The sequence below is a fragment of the Nicotiana tabacum genome, chromosome 24 (genome assembly GCF_000715075.1).
Source record: "Nicotiana tabacum cultivar K326 chromosome 24, ASM71507v2, whole genome shotgun sequence".
NCBI lineage: Eukaryota > Viridiplantae > Streptophyta > Magnoliopsida > Solanales > Solanaceae > Nicotiana > Nicotiana tabacum.
Window position 1 is genome coordinate 18666339 of NC_134103.1, and position 17061 is coordinate 18683399.

Here is a 17061-nt window from a genome sequence, read left to right on the forward strand (position 1 = left end):
AAAATCTAAATTAGGTAGCTTTTCTAAATTCTAAAAGTATTTACAACATCCCAATTTTAATGAATTCATTGCATCAAATGTATGGAGACTTTGCAAGTATTAGTGATTGAAGTTGAAGTTCCTCGGAGACTTTACATTGTCTAATTCAACTTTGCTTTAATTAAATGCCTACATATTTTGTACTCTTAAGTTAGTCGATCTAACTCTATACTAACCAGGCAATGACAAAATATATTTGAATATACATGTACATATATGATGATCGACTGTATATAATACACAATAAATAGACCCACTAAATTCGACGGTGTGTATATGATTGAAAAATAAATAAAATTTTAAACTAATTTTATTTATTACAAAAAGAGATATGGGTACATTGGTATTAAAAAAAAATTATGAATAATTTGTATAGTCTAGTAACTTTAGCATTCACATTAATAGTAATTTTTAAAATTAAAATAGTGGACCAAGAAGAACAACAATTGATTTAAATAAAAGGAATTTGGAAGATTTTGAATTACTTAACAGATCAAGAGGTATTTTTAAAAGTTTGCTGATTGTAGGGGTAAATTTGGCCAGATAGTATAACGATAGGGATAAATCTAATCAAAATATTGTGTTAAGTTATTTAACATACGGCAAAGGATCAAATATACCCCTATACTTTCGAAAATGGTCTAAGAATATCCACTCGTTATACTATTGGGCTATATATACCCTTCCCATCATACTTTGGAACAAATATACCCTTATTTTGGATGGAGTGCCACATGGAAGCATCAGATGAAAACGACCAATTTCGTTTTTTTACCCGATCCGTTTTAAAAAATCACTACCCGACCCGTTTTAAAATTTAATTTTTTTAAAGCATATATTTTGTAAAAACTGAAATTTATTTTTGTAAAAATTGGCAAAAAAAAAAAGAAATTTGCAAAATATATATTTTTAAGTCTTTTCAGTTTTTTTAAAGTATTTTTCTTGTAAAAACTGATTTTTTTTGTTTGTAAAAACTAGATAAAACGACTCTCCGAAAGCAGTGGATGCATTAGTTTAAAAAAAATGAAAATATTTTACAAAATCTTTTTTTTAGTTTTTACAATAAAAATACTTTAAAAAACTAAAAATATATATATTTTGAAAAGTCCTTTTTTTTCAGTTTTACAAAAAAATAATTTTTTTAAAAATGCTTTAAAAACTGAAAAATATATATTTTGTAAAAACTGAAAAAAAGGAATTTGCAAAATATATATTTTTCTGTTTTTTCAGTTTTTTAAAGTATTTTTTTTGTAAAAACTGAAAAAAAAATTGCAAAATATTTTCATTTTTTTAAAACTAATGCATCCACTGCTTTCAGAATCTTTTTTTTTCCTAGTTTTTACAAAAAAATATTTTTTTTCAGTTTTTACAAAAAAAATACCTTAAAAATATATATTTTGCAAATTTCTCTTTTTTTTTTCTTTTCTGTTTTTACAAAAAAAAATTCCAGTTTTTACAAAATATATGCTTTAAAAAAATTAAATTTTAAAACGGGTCGGGTGGTGGGTTTTTTAAAACGGATTGGGTAAAAAAAAAAAAAGAAATGAGTCGTTTTCATCTGGTGCTGCCACGTGACACTCCATCCAAAATAAGGGTATATTTATTCCAAAGTATGACGGGAAGGGTATATATAGCCCAATAGTATAACGAGAAGTATTCTTAGACCATTTTCGAAAATATAAGGATATATTTGACCCTTTGCTGAACAATATATGAAAGTAGAGAGATATATTTGGCCCTCTTCCCTTAATAAAAATAAGGGAGAGAAGTTCATGGTAAAGCGTCTGTACATCACGCATCAATCAGCAAAGTGGTGAGATATCTACAGAAGTGTACAAATGACAATGATACCGTAGGCTACAAGGAAAAGGTGAATGTAAAAGTTAAAAAAAGGGTAAAAGGAGGGAGATGGTAAAAGGTAATGTCCGCTGACAATGGAGCAACTTAGAAATCCACGCAGTTGACACTACTTGCCGCCCAAGATTTACCCTAACGTAGCGATGTCTTTTACACTCGTGCAAAAAGTAGAGTACCAAAACTAAAAATAAAATACTTCGTCTACTAAATTTATGTGACATTATTTTTTTAATTTTAAAAAATAATATATTTTTATAGTTAATTTAACTTTAAAATATTTATTTTATTCCAAATGAGATAATTTATAGTCACATATATATTTATAACCAGAGACAGAATTTAGGATTTGAAGATGACATAGGCACATGAGCAGGCTGTTCAACCAGTGCCCCGTCGGACTTTTTATCTTAAGGGTTTTAGGCAAATATATGTATATAAACATGTGTGTGTATATATATATATATATATATATATATATATATATATATATATATATATATATATCCAGAAAAGAATGAGGTTAATGGGATCCGGCAACCCCTCTTCTCTATACATAAGTCCACCTCAGTTTATGACTTGTTTCAGGCCACAAATTTTAAAAATCTTTTTAAAACTTAGTATACAATCAAATAGTATACCACATAGATTGGGACGAGGAATTACTAACTAGAAAGTAGAAACTACTCTAAGAAAAAGATCCCACAACAATAGGCAAAAGAACTATTACTACCAGAATTGCAACTTACAACACAAATCAGGTCAAATGTAATACCTCCCCCTTAGCTCCCTCTATGTACCCCAATCCCCAGCACCAGAAAGTAGAAAAAAGAGAAAGAAGTAAAGGGGAAAATCTACCATTATAGCTAGTCTTGAATATCTGGAGCTGCTATCCAAGGGTTCTCCATTAAGTCATGATATACTCCTATCATGATCAGCAAAAAAAATACAACAGCTAGTGAACTTCACAATAGATGGCAGATTCCAGCTATAAATTCAAGAGTGGCATTCATGCTATATATAACTAGAAAGATTTTTTGTAAAAGAAATTTGTTAGCCATTTCCATATTATGAAGGTACACGTCTTAATGCAAAGGGTTTATGTTAAATGCAAACATGTTAAATATAGCATCTATGTATATTAGCTAATTGTGTGTAAATATTCGTTACCCAATATAGGCGTGTGCAAATATTTGGTACAAGCACGTACAATTAATTTTGTGTACTGACATTCTTATGTATATCTTGATAAAGAAAATCGCATAATGCAACTTAATTTTGCATTAAATTAATTCAACACAATACATAAGATAAACGAAAAATCCATCACAAGGTATAATGTTAGGATTAAAGCAGGGGCAGATGCAATGCGAAATTAAAGGTTTCAACCGAATCCATCATTTTTTCGCAAATTTTAGATATATATGTGAAAAATAACCAAAATATATACAAAAAATTAAATTCTAACCTCATAATTTACAAAAATACAACGTGTTCAATATTAAAATGATTAAAGTTAACTCACACGTTATAAATTTTGAACCTGCGTCTAAATGAAAGAGCATATAATTGTCTAGGATTATTCCACATTCATAGATTAATCATGGAAGATGCTTTTTTTCCCATCCTAAATCTCATATAGTATTTAACTTAGTGCTACTATAATACCCTTCCTGTTTTTGGGGAAGAAGAAAGTACCGGATTAAGTAGGCAATCTTATGACAATTCTTTTTCTTTTCTGTGTATATATGTTGACTCTCCAAAAAATATTGCCGCACTCATTGGATCTTTCAACAATGCACTATATTTTTTGGAGAATTTAGCTGCTGATATTTTTGAAGAGTTCGAGCAACATAAGTTTTGTATAATAAGAATATTTCAAGCATATGGATATTAACCGTATGATCACGTTGCAATCTCAAAGAATAATGCATAATATCTCAAAAGATTCGAAGCATATGATCATGTTGAGGACCACTCATCCCAAAAATATGCTTCAGTTTACGCCGACAGGCGTGACTTATTCTATTACTTATGCATGTTCTGCATGAGATGTTTATGCATCACAAAAAGCAAGGAAAATATCATACCGCAAGATTTGCCTTTGGCATGCTGAGGAGCGCATTGCCACCTCCACTGGGCTGATTCTTAAAGCCTATATATGGCCAAATTAACGTACCAACAACAATCACAAATTTGGTTCTTGTCAAAACCCAGTAGAGAAAATTACTTCATTTCATTTTATATTTTTATATTTGACTAAGCAGTTAATTAAAGAAAAAAGACAGACTTTTGACACATCTCAAAAGTATCAAATTTGTAATCATAGACATAGAATGACATTTTTATCATTATAAAAATATGTTATTAAGGGTAAAAGCCTAAAAGGGGAAGCTGGTCTAAAGTTAAAGAACTTCCAAATATAAAAGTGTATTTGTTTTTTAACAGTCTAAGAAAAAAGGAGTGTCGTGTAAAACATCACAGAAAGAGTAGTTTCCTTCTTGAATTTTGGGTCATATCTATACTTTAGACAATCCCTACTTGCTAGCTAGGTAATTCAATTTATCACAAGGTAAGCTTCAGTCGTGGTAATCAAGTAATTCAATTAAAAAAAGCATTTGCAAATAGTACAAGAACAATGTTGCCCAGAGTAAAAGCATCAATCAAGTTCATGCATCACGACTAGACTGTTGTTTAAACCAGTGGGGACCAAACAATTCATATATTGTACAACTAAATGCAATGAAAGAAAGATAAAACTTTATCCAGACAAAGCAACGCCCATAGGAAAAGGTTGCGGTGGGAAAGCAATCTACAGGAAAGGGACTTATGTTTTAACTTTATCAACTTTAGATTTCCATCAATCGGGATCTTGTTCGATTTGACCGGACATAAGAAAATTGACATCTCTCATCATTTCTTTTTCCATTTACTACATTTTATGAAAGATTTTAAATAGAACTAACTTATGTTGATCTGATTTTACAATCATGTCTTTGAGAAGGAGAAATTATTATTTGATTTTACTTTTACCTGATCAATATTCACTATCAGGTGATCAATACCCACGAAGGAGTTCAAAGGCACTAGCAAGTAGTAATCAATAAAAGCAGATATGTTGAGTGGCAAAAGCTTCACAAGCAGAGACGAATTTGCAACAGGTACGTACGTTGGTGTTATTACTTATGTTCATTTATTTTTAAGTTTCACACGTTCATACAACCATCATATGTGAACCGAAAGCAGTATTGGACCATACCTATTTGCTACTATTGTAGATGCGGCCATCATTGGTAGGATAGAGTCTATGTCCAAGTGTCTATATTGTTATGATTTAGTCTATGATAGTGGCCTGGCCTATTAATACAAACTTATTTAAGAAGCGCAGTCAAAGCGTGCAGCATGTTCATAAATGGAGGAAAATTTTAGTCAACCTGGTCAATAGGACACCTACAACTTGTTAAGTAAATAAATATGTGTACAATTTAAACTTTTAAATAAGATAATCACACAATTTAACATAATATCAAACCTACATAATTAGTTCTAAGTTTAAGTCTTACCACCATCTATAATCAAAATAAATTTTCACGAGCATGGTTAAAAAAGAAGAATCAAACCAACACAACCAACACATGAGAGGACGTACTAATTAAAAACATGTAATTAATTAACTATTGCAACCTAAACTTTTAAATGAGATAATCACACACTTTAAGAGCTCGTTTGGGCATAAGAATTTTTTTACTTTTTTCGAAATCAGTGTTTGGCCATAAAATTTCTAATTTTCACTTGAAAATGAATTTTGGAATTTTTCTAAAATTTGAAAAACTCCAAAAAGCTGTTTTTTAAAATTTTCACTCAGATCACTCACAAAAATTCAAAAACAATCCAAAATTTTATTCATGTCCAAACACAACTCTAATTTTCAAATACCATTTTCACTTGAAAAAAAAATTTCACATTTCTTTGGAATTTTACAATTCTTATGTCCAAACACTAAAACTCACTAGGCAAAACCGTTATCAGAAAAATTTCCACGTGCTTGGTAAAAACACATGCATACATACACACACAAGCGTATTGACAACGTATCTATCATTGATGAAATTTTGTAAAAAAAAAAAAAAAATCAATGATCAATGAATGCAGCATGTCAAGATAGTGTCAAACTGAAAAAATAGGAAAGGGATTACCCTTAATATTATCTGCTTCGCATTCCAGGAGGTACAATATCCCCAAGCAATCCTTCATCAGTTGGCAGCTGGTTGGCTGGTTGACTTGTCTCTGGCAATCGACGAGCTTCTGCAGATTCACCTGGAATTTGACGCGATTCTGGGGCGCTCATAGGTACTTCTTGAGGGTATTGAACACCCGCGGGAAGGTAGAATTGTGAGGCTAAGGGTGTTAATTGATGAGTTGTAAATGCAGCTTCATGACTAATAAGTCCACCTCTAGGAAATCCAACTGTATGGTGACAATGTTGTCCTTCATATGTGGTAATTACAATTGACGGATCTTCAGAAGATCGCTCGACTCTTTTCTTCACTGTGCACTTGGTGTTTGTACAACGATAATAGCTCCTGAGAAGGCATAGACATCCTAATTATTTTGCAATGGGTAAGGTCTGTGTACACACTTTCCTCTCCGATCTCACTTGTAAGATTATACTGAGATTGTTATTATTGGAGGATTTAAATATATTATTTCTATCTTGATAGAAATTATCAGTGCTGTGCAATATGTTGATATATAAAACATCATACTGTTCAGATACCATGTTTATTCGGTAAAATGACTTTTGAAAACTTTGTTGTGAAACACTAAAACAAAGGTTTCTTCTAGTATCTGCTAAGAGATAAACTAGTACTAAAATCAATGATTCTAGAATATGCGCCTTAAATTTTGGTGCTTCTGAAGTAGTTTTCGGTTGAAGTTTACTTTATTTACTTCACTTCCACAGTAATACAAAAAAACAAGAAAGTTCAATAATCAGGCTAGCAAAATGAAATGTTTTGTATGATATTATGTCCAACCTTCTTTTACTCACTGGACAATGATGGAATTCCATCAAAGAATCATCACATTATTGCCGGTTGGACTTTCAACTGCTACTATAGTCAAGTAATTTTTTTTTCCAGGATAATAATGGTATCCGAGTTGTGCACCCTCGACTATTTTACTAGCTATTTGCTACTTCTACCACCAATAAAATTATAAATCCTACATACTAAGGCTCGGGCAAATTAGAAAAAATCACTTAGCAATTTTTGTTTCTATTGAGATTTAAACTTTGATGGGGTTGATTACTATACCACATCCTTAGACACTACACTCAAGCAATTTAAACTTTAACAATAGTCTGTCTTGGCAATATTTTGTTATATTAGCATGTTCGCCGTACAGTTTTGTAATCAATTGGACTTATAATTTACAAACTAAAAGAATGACAATTATATTTCAAGTAGCATTTACTAGTATTTGTCGAATTTAGCCTATTATTGTACATCAGTTGGAAGCCAATTCAATCATCAACAACATTCGTGGGTAAGATATATAACAAAAAGAGGTATCATGCTTGGACATAAATATAGTTCTGCATGTAAAACTGGGAAACAAAATCTTGCAACAAATTTAGTTGTTCACCGAGTTTCTGCACCAAGCATGAACAAGTATCCAGCCATACTGGTATATACTTTAATGTATTCTTTTACTTATATCTTTAACCCACCCTGTAACATGAGACCCTATTTCTTTTTCTTGGGTAATTATTTGCTAATAATGAAACCATCTTATCATTTAAAAACTTAAGTTATTAGATATAATTAAATTCTACTTATTTAATAGCTACATTCAATCAGCCCTTCACGTGCCACATTCTATTACTTTTTTTCTTGGGCTAAGCACGTAAAAATTATTCTCTGTAATGTATGAAGGTGAATAGTATCCGAGATCCCTATTTGTTTTTAACGTGTGATAATTTCATCTAAAAACTTAAGTTTTTTTTAGAGATGGTGCACTTTTATTTATTTAGTCATATCTTCAACAATTAAAGACATGCTAAAATTTAGCAAAGAAAGGGAATTTAAAGGAAAAAAATGTTCAACTTAAGCATTATTTAAGAACAAATTACCTTGGAAATGGACTATTTTTAACAGCTTTTTGACCATACTTCCTCCATCTGTAGCCATCTTCAAGATGATCAACTTCGCTTTTCGTCATAAATGCAAAGCGGGGCTGCCTGATTCGTTTCTGACCCTTCTTTTTAACCTTGCTTCTGTGGAATTAATATTCAACCTAAAGTAACATTAGGAATGTGATTCCTTTTTCACGCTAGAAAATAGAAAAAGAAGCATTTCCAAGTACACCTGCTGAAAATAGCAATCAAATTGCTTTTCAACCGACCTAGTTATCAGATAAGTTATTGTAAACAAGATACATCTTTCAATTGAAAAAGAAGGGGTCGATCTTTATTCTTTTAATGAAGTTGTAGACGACAAACATTTAATATTACTTAAATTGGTTTTACATGTTTTTGCGTCTTATTTTATCTTATATGCCGAGAAGTGAAAGAAATTCAAGATTTTGGTCCAGAAATTAATCTATACTATATAACACCTAGCATTAATACTAAGAAGCAGAATGAGAATGAACAGAAAGTAGCTAAAAGAATGAAAGATTTCCACTGATGTCAATAGATGCAATGAATGGAACTTAAAACCAGAGACCCTTGTAAAACTAGTGGGCAACGTAATTAGAAATCGAAAATAGTAATATTAAAGCACAAATTAATTCCTCTCTCAGCCTAAACCATAGGATAACAGGAAGCGCACCGTTTCAAAGAAAACCCTCACTATTATCATTATACAATCAATCTTTTCTATAACAATATCGTTTGTATGACTGAGAATAGTTATTATTGAAAAAGAGGGATATTTTATAGAACAAAGTTGCTCTGGACGTATCACGTAGACCATAGCCATAGCGTACAGAAATGCATGCAATGGCCCATGAGAGATCACATAAAACAAAAGTTCACGCATATCATAACTAGGTTGCACTAGAAATATCACGTAGGAGACTGTTCTAATTTATGTGGCGAAGTCTCACTCAACACAAATATTTAACAAAAAACTTTCAAAACTTTTCTACAGCTATAAATGAAGGTTTTATTAAGAATAAATGATAAATTTAAAATTGAATTATTTTTAAATATGAAAATTGCCAACCACATAAAATATAACAGAGGGAGTAACTCATTTTCCGCATAACTGGTAGTAAAATTTTCCAACTTCCACCATTTCTTAAATATACTATGTACGCACAAAGCAATGGACCACAAATAATGAAGCAGAAGTAACTAATTAATGAGAGATTACACCAACTATTTTCAGAAAAGTGTTATGGCAAAGATACTTTACTATACACTTTGCATTAACCATGCGAGCTTTTGATTGCGTTTTCTAAATCTAATAACTCGTGAAAATCAGCACAAAAAAATCCAAAAAGAGAAAAGGAGAAATAAACATTTTCCTTAAACAATAGTAGGAGTATTATTTTAATTAACAATATTTTTAGGGAAAAATTTGTCCACGCCATTCCCGCCGCAATAACGGCTGTTTTGAAGCCACACAAAGTGCGCAATACCGAAAAGCCCAACTTTGATAATTAAAATTACGATAATACCTCTCTCATTCCCTTCCCCATACTCCAACTTGCGTAAACAACTTGACATTTCTAGAACCTGTACGGACGCGTTAATGGCTTTTCCTTTTATGCTTCTACTGCAATGCCCCTAAATTCTATATACTTTAATTTAAAGTCCATTATTTACCAGTGAAACTGCAGCTAATTACGAATTTAACACACACATAGAGTGAAAGTGAGAGAGAGAAGTTATATAAAGCTGTGCTACGTGAAGCGAGAGAAGGTCGATAACACATGACTCACGCTGTATCGGACGGCGGTCGGGAGGCGGAAGAGCCACCGGATGCGGTGGATTTCTCCGGAGGATCATCCGAACAGCTGGAAGATAAAGGTTCATCGGTGATTTTCCCCGTCGCCGGTACTTCAGTAGCAGAAGCAGATGGTGTAGTACTACTATTTCCCGCCAAGTCATCGTCGATTCGATCAAATCCACCGGCACCGCCACTACCACCGACAACATCCTTATCTCCGGCCGCCTCCGACGGTGGAAAATTCCAACCGAATTCGTTTAATATACTGCTATCTCTATCAGTATTGCCGAAGAAGCTGTAAACATTGTCCGATTCTGCACCGAGTGACCAGCTTGACTCAGTAGCGGCGAACTCAGCTGCACTTTTTAATGGATCGTCAACTTTATCCTTATCATCCATAGATGTTACAGAGAGAGTCAACTACGCGGAGAGAGAAAGCTAGGGTTTAAGGAGAAGGAGAAGGAGAAGAAGGAGAAGAAGGAGAAAAGATAACGCGTAAAGAGACTGTATTTTAAGGGAGTGTTTGGATGGAATATTTTAATTTTTGTTAACTTTTTGGGACGGTTGGATTTGAAAGCTTTGTCGCGTCAATGGCAATTGGTGAGAAGACACTGAGAGAAAATATAGAGTTAAAAAAAAATAAGTTAGAAAAATCGCCGTCATCCTCTAAATAGTGAGTATTTAACTTACTTGGGAGAGGCTGATATTTAAGTAATCAGAAATTCATATCTTTCCACGCGCTTCATCTCTGTTTGAAACTTATTTCTTAAGGAAAAACTTTTGCCAAAATTTTTCCAATTTCTTTTTGGCAAAATACATATTTGTTCATAAATTTTATTCATATTTTGGCAAATTTCCAAAATTCAAATACCAAAATCAGCTTTGACCCAAAATATTACTATTATATTTTTTAAAAATTGTCCCAAACTTTTGTATTTTATAAAAGAGCTACCATTTATTATTTTGTAACATGCTACTTCGTTTTCTCGGTCATCTGATAGTATATTATGTAGTTCATTATAAAAATAATAATTTTGTACCAAATTTATTTATATTTAGGATTATGGTTTGTGATAATGATAATGAATATTATTGATGAAGGTATTGTTGGGTATTTGTGATAGTTTTTAAAACTTGTGGGTATAAGTCATGTTTTATTTTTTTAATATATATATATATATATATATATATATATATATATATATATATATATTATATATATTTTGAAAATTGATGTCCAAACACATCTTCATCTTCAAACCAAACTTCACCAAAATCAGATTTTTCAAAACAAATTTGGGAATCTATGGCCAAACGCTAGCTACATCTTTGGTAAATAAGTCGTGCTCCTTTTTTTTTTTTTTGTTATTTTTAGCTTAAAGTGTTGTTTGGCTAAAGTATTTTTTTCCTTCAAAATTAAGTGTTTGGCTAAATTTTTAGAAGGAAAAAAGTACTTTTAAATAGAAATAGAAGCACTTTTTTTATAAGCAGAAAAAATTAGTTTTTATTAAAAATACTTTTTTGAAAAGTATTTTTGAAAGAAATACATTTAGAGCCTGTTTGACTAAGTTTTTTTTTGGCCAAAAAGTACTTTCTTTTGTCAAAAAAATACTTTTGAAAAATTTAAGGTGTACTATGTGCATACGTATGGACACTCAGAGGCACAATGTAGGAAGAAAAATGGATCTCCACCTAAAATAAATGGGAAAAAAGAAAAGGAGGGGAATATAACATAAACAAGTAACGGGCAACCAAAAGATCCAACATCACCATCTAGAGCCACATTAACATAGGGGAGCACACAAATGGGGGGAAAGGGGAAAGACACAAAGCAGTATAGTAGATGTAAATACAGACAAAACTAGAGGAAAGGAGAAACAACAACCAAGTGAAAGGGCGACTGCTAGATAGATCACATCTTTGAATACAACTAAGAGTAATAGAGTGCAGAAACAAGGGGGTGAAATAAAAAATACCTTTCAAGTATTGACCAGGGTAGAATCAGAAGCTCGGATACCTAGGAGTCCACCTAGGAATGGGGGAGGTACTGCTCCGCAGTCCCCTAAGCATGGATAATATTTTGTGTTGGAACGTTAGGGGCCTAGATGCCTCTAACAAATAAAGGGAGGTCAAACTCCTATGTGGTAGTGAAAATACAGGACTTATGAGGTTCTTGGAAACAAAAATTAAGGCTAATAAGATATGGAAGATGGCAAATACAATGTTTGAAGAGCGGGGGTATGTGACAAACTTGGACCACCATCCAAATGGTAAAGTATGAGTGATTTGGAGGCCTGACTACTATACAGTCACACCACTGAGTGGGACTACTCAGGTAATAACTTATAAAGTGGAAGCTATATCACTATAAATGACTTGTTTACTAACTTTAGTGTATGGATTCAACACAAGAGAAGAAATGAGAAGCTTTTGGAGTTATTTGAAGGCAGTGAATGAGGGTAATAATCTACCATGGGTGCTCATAGGATATTCAACTTTGTGCTGAACTTGGTGGATATAATTGGGGGTAACAAAGTGAGTATGGCTGAGAAAGGTTGACTTTCACTCATGTGTGGACACTTGCAACCTGCTGGAATTACCTCATAAGGGCAATCGTTATACTTGGAATGATAAACAGAAGGATAGTAGGGTCTTTTTAAAAAGTAATTGGGTCTTTGTCAATAATGAATGGTTAAGTAAGATGCCTACATTCATTGCAAACTTCCTACCATAAGGGATTAGTGATCATTGTCATATGAAACTAAGCCTTATGAGCATTTCTATAAGAGACAAAAGACCATTCAAATTTTGTAATGTATGGACAAGCCACCCGTTGTTTTTGGATAAAGTACAGGAAATCTGGGAGCAACAACTAAATGAATGTAGTATGTGGAGAGTAATAAAGAAGCTGAAAAGTTTAAAAAGGAATTTAAGAGCACTCAATGGATAATATTTTAGAAATATTCTATCTGAAGTAGAAGAGTGAGATGCTTTAATTCGATTGCAACATGCCCTACACACAAGACCTGGTGATACAACCCTACAACATGAAGAAAGGAATCAATACTTAAAATTTAGGAGGACATCTTACCTAGTAGAAGTATTTTTGCAACAAAAGGGTAAGGCCGCGTAGATCAAACTGGGGATGAATGTACCAAATGCTTTTTTTTAATGATCAAATACAAACAATTACAACAAGATATCATTCAATTGAAGGATAATCAGGGCAACATGCAGACAAACCAAGATGGCATTGATAATGTACTGGTTTAGGAAGGAAGGAGAATAATAGAACTAAAGCCTTCAACAGTATCCTCAAGAATGAATATGTACTAACTATAGGAGATCAATTACAATTAATGAATCTATATACTGCAAAGGAAGTAAAGAATTCCATGCTCAGTATTGATGCAAATAAAAGCCCAGGGCCTGATAGGTATGGACGTGGTTTTTATAAGAAGACATGAAACATTGTAGGAAAGGATATCTCAGAAGCTGTTTTAGAATTCTTTGCTAATGAAAAACTTCTGCAGTAACTAAACTCTATAATGATTACTTTGATCCCAAAGATAGCAGTACAACTGAATGCCAGCGAGCTCAGGACTAATATCATGTTTTAATATCATATACAAGTGCATATCAAAGATTATCTGTGTAAGATTAAGGTAAGCGCTCACCCATTTAGTGGCTAAAAATCAAGCTGCATTTGTAGCAGGCGGGGGGTAAGTTGTGGTCTATTAAAAAAATAGTCAACTAACGATGATTTTAGTTGACTAGATTAAGAGCATAATGTAAGATAACAGCAAATGTAGAGAGAATAACACACAACGATTTTATACTGGTTCGGTACCGGTGTGGTACTTATATCCAATTTTCCTTGGGCCACAAGGGTTCCCTTTAGATCTTGAAAGTATTACAATACAAATGATTTTGATTCGTTCACCACCAATGAAGTATAGCAACAATAAATTTTGAATAATGACACAATTCTCTTCTGTGTTCTAATTCTTTCTATCTTTTGAGACACTGATAAACTAGGGATTATAGTATTTTGGCTAAGAAGTAGAGAGACTTAGAAAACAATGTGTATAGTTGCGCAAGTCTTCCATTTGATCTTAGCAGACTTCTTATAGGAGAGAAGAGAGCCGTTGAGCCTTGACCGAAAATAGAGGTACGAGATCTTCAAAGGGATTTGACCCAAGGGGTGCCTCTTCGAATCCTGCTCTTGGGAGGGACCAGATTCGATCGTGACTTTTCTTGTCACAGGCTTACATTGAGGTGACATTCAAGCCTACGATTGAGCTTAATTAAGCATACTGAATATTTGCTGGCAATAACTCCTTGATTTGTAATCTGATTTCCTTTGATTGAGGCCGAATAGATGTGCTAAAATCTGATTCTTTCTTCTTATCCATTAATTCAGCAATCACATCTTTGGATAACTTCTCATTTGTATTCTTTCCTTTTGATGATTTCGATTCCTGTAAACTAAGGTAAGTGAATATTGTCATCATTGAAACTTTGTAATATACATAATAACTAGTGAGGTAGTGAAACAAAAGTAGTGCCTTCAGCAGAGGCATAAGTTGTACATACCCAAGCAACAGAAAGTTTGTTTAAAACCACCACCAAGCAAGCAAGAGCATAAAAAAATATTGTTTGTAACGCCGTCACACATAATCACATTAACTTCTTCCTAGGAAGTACTTGAGAGTGTTTATCACTTTGGTGCAGAAGGAGTCATAGGAGTTTTTAACATCTTTGACAAGCTTATCCATCTTTTCACTCATGGAATTGAATGACCCGGTTACTTGCCTCCGTGTGGCTCCTATATCTATTCTGAGCTTAGCCACATCTGTACCTGTCTCCTTAGTAACTTCCCTGATTTTGTCTACCTATTCCTTCATCTCAACCAGTAGCAATTTCACCCTATCTAGATAATGCTGAGTTTCTTAAAGATTTTGAGAGGCAGTCGACTGAGATGCTGGTTGTTCAGTTTGAACTTCAACTGGCACTGGAATGCTTTCAACTTTTGCATGCTTAACCCATCCATCATCACCCAAGGTGTACCCCATCATTGAAAAAGTTGTCTTATCATAAGTGTTGGTAATGTGCTTGGGTGTAAAGGGTGCCAAATCTAACTTCATGACTTCGAGAATATGTAAGATAAGAAGACCATATGGTAAACAGGCAGCAGACGAAGATATGTCCCTGATACTTTCAAGCATGTATTGGTGAATCCACACAAACCAATCTAGTCTTTTATTATTAACAAGACAATAAAGTACAAAAACATCTCTAGTGGACAAAGAGCTAAGGAACCCAGTTTTGGGGAGAAGAGTAGTAGCAATCATGTGGGCCAAGACACGATGTTCAAACTTAAGGTTCTTGGGATCAATATCAGGAGGATTATCAGACAAAAAGATTTTTGCTTCTTCAAAGGAGACTTCAAAATCTTTTGGCTACAAATTTTGCACAAACACATCAAACCCACTAAACTTAGCAGAGAAAATCTTTTCAAATTGATAAGAATCCAAAACAATTCTAGTGCCTAACACCATAGATTCCAAATCATCTTTGTCATTCACAAAAAGGTTTGCATAAAACATCTCTACTAGTTCCTCATAAACAGAGTTTCCAATGGTATCAAACAGAGAAGAAAGATGCTGAAAATCAAATATAGTAGTCACATCACAGTGTAGATTTTTCATGAGAGAGAGACTTACAGAGCATCCATAAGCCATAGATTTTGACTTGTAGGACTCAAACCTTACTTTTTCACTAGGGTCGTAAAACATTAATTTGTCCTCAGGACCAAATTTCGTGTTCTCCACTTTTCCTTTTTTGCATGCAGCCTTTTTGAGGGTTTGCTCAATAGGTCTTTTGCCTGCTTTTTTCTGGCTAATGGGAGGATTTTCAGAAGAATCACTACTCTCATTGTCTGTTTTTAGGAAATCTGAGTCAATGGATGACTCCAAGTCTACATGCTCTTCATGGTTGAGGGGTTTTAGAAATCTTCGGTTGTGTTTGGTTGTAGTGGAATAAGAGGAGTTTCTTTTGGCCATGGTGAGAGTGTTTGATTTGATGAGAATGGAGAGAGTAACAAGGAAGGTAGGGTTTTTATCGGTACTTTTTGGGAGGAACGAAGGGTCGCTTTGGTTAAAGGAAAAGGCGGGTTCAGAAGAAAGTGATGCTTCTGAAGAGACTGATCGGCGGTACTGAAGAAGAAGCAATTATTACACTTACAAGAAAATTAATTAAACCACACATAATTAAGAAAATAAAATATTTTAGAACACGGTAAAAGATTTATTTTACAAATTTGGCACAATGCCAGTCTTTTTTCGAAGAAAATAAAATCTTTCTTCCAAAAGTGGTTTTGTAAAAATATCAACAAGTTGAGAATCAATACTAATAAATTCTAAAATAATATCACCTTTAGCGACATGATCACGGATAAAATGATGCTTAATTTCTATATGCTTTGCTCTATAATGATGCACATAATTTTTTGATAAACAAATAGCACTGGTATTATCATAAAATATAGGAGTAGAGATAAGAGATAAATCATAGTCGAGAAGTTGATGCATAATCCATAGAACTTGTGTACAACAGCTTCTAACAGCTAAATATTTTGCTTCAGTCGTTGATAGGGCAACACAATTTTGTTTCTTGCTATGCCATGATACTAATGCATTTCCCAAGAGTTGACATGTGCCACTTGTACTTTTTCTATCAATCTTGTCACCTGCAAAATCTGCATCTGAAAAGCCTCTTAGAGCAAAATTGTTAGAACGATCATTCCATAATCCTAGCTCAGAGGTACCAATTAGATATCTAATAATTCGTTTAACAATAATAAGATGGGATTTCTTAGGAGCCGACTGAAATCTTGCACACTTGCACATACTGAACATAATATCTGGTCGACTAGCAGTGAGATATAATAAGGATCCAATCATTCCTCTATACATGGTTCATAAACCTTTTTTCCATTGCAGTCTTCATCGAGCATTGTTGTTGGACTCATTGGAGTGCCGATTGACTTAGCATTTTCCATGCCAAACTTTTTAATAAGCTCCTTAGTATACTTGGTTTGGCTAATGAAAATCCCTTTAGGAGACTGTTTGATTTAAAGTCCGAGAAAGAATGTCAGTTCTCCCATCATGCTCATTTCAAATTCTCCTTTCATAGAAAGAGCAAATTC

At 33.1% G+C, this 17061-nt stretch overlaps 1 protein-coding gene across 2 annotated transcripts; it reads right to left on the reverse strand.

The window, feature by feature from the left end:
- Window positions 1–2555: 2555 nt before the first annotated feature.
- LOC107815490 (putative WRKY transcription factor 57) lies at window positions 2556–10623 on the reverse strand. Of its 2 annotated transcripts, XR_001654748.2 has the most exons (5): window positions 9844–10623; window positions 8027–8170; window positions 6090–6476; window positions 3984–4048; window positions 2556–2818 (listed from the first exon to the last, which is right to left on the reverse strand). XR_001654748.2 is itself a non-coding variant. In XM_016641071.2 (4 exons), exons 1-3 carry the CDS (start codon window positions 10248–10250, stop codon window positions 6098–6100), a joined length of 930 nt encoding a protein of 309 aa, XP_016496557.1. In that variant the 5' UTR covers window positions 10251–10622; the 3' UTR covers window positions 2556–2818; window positions 6090–6097. The 2 variants fall into 2 exon arrangements, 1 of the variants encoding a protein (XP_016496557.1); XM_016641071.2 differs by lacking the exon at window positions 3984–4048 and having other exon boundaries at window positions 9844–10622.
- Between the last annotated feature and the right edge of the window lie 6438 nt (window positions 10624–17061).

Excerpts from the sequence above, each read along its gene's own strand:
- LOC107815490 (XM_016641071.2), bottom strand. The coding sequence starts at position 10,250 with ATGGATGATAAGGATAAAGTTGACGATCCATTAAAAAGTGCAGCTGAG. Across the intron at positions 8,171-9,843 it reads CGACCGCCGTCCGATACAGC|AAGCAAGGTTAAAAAGAAGG; the intron begins GTGAGTCATGTG and ends TTAATTCCACAG. Across the intron at positions 6,477-8,026 it reads AAAAATAGTCCATTTCCAAG|GAGCTATTATCGTTGTACAA; the intron begins GTAATTTGTTCT and ends ATGCCTTCTCAG.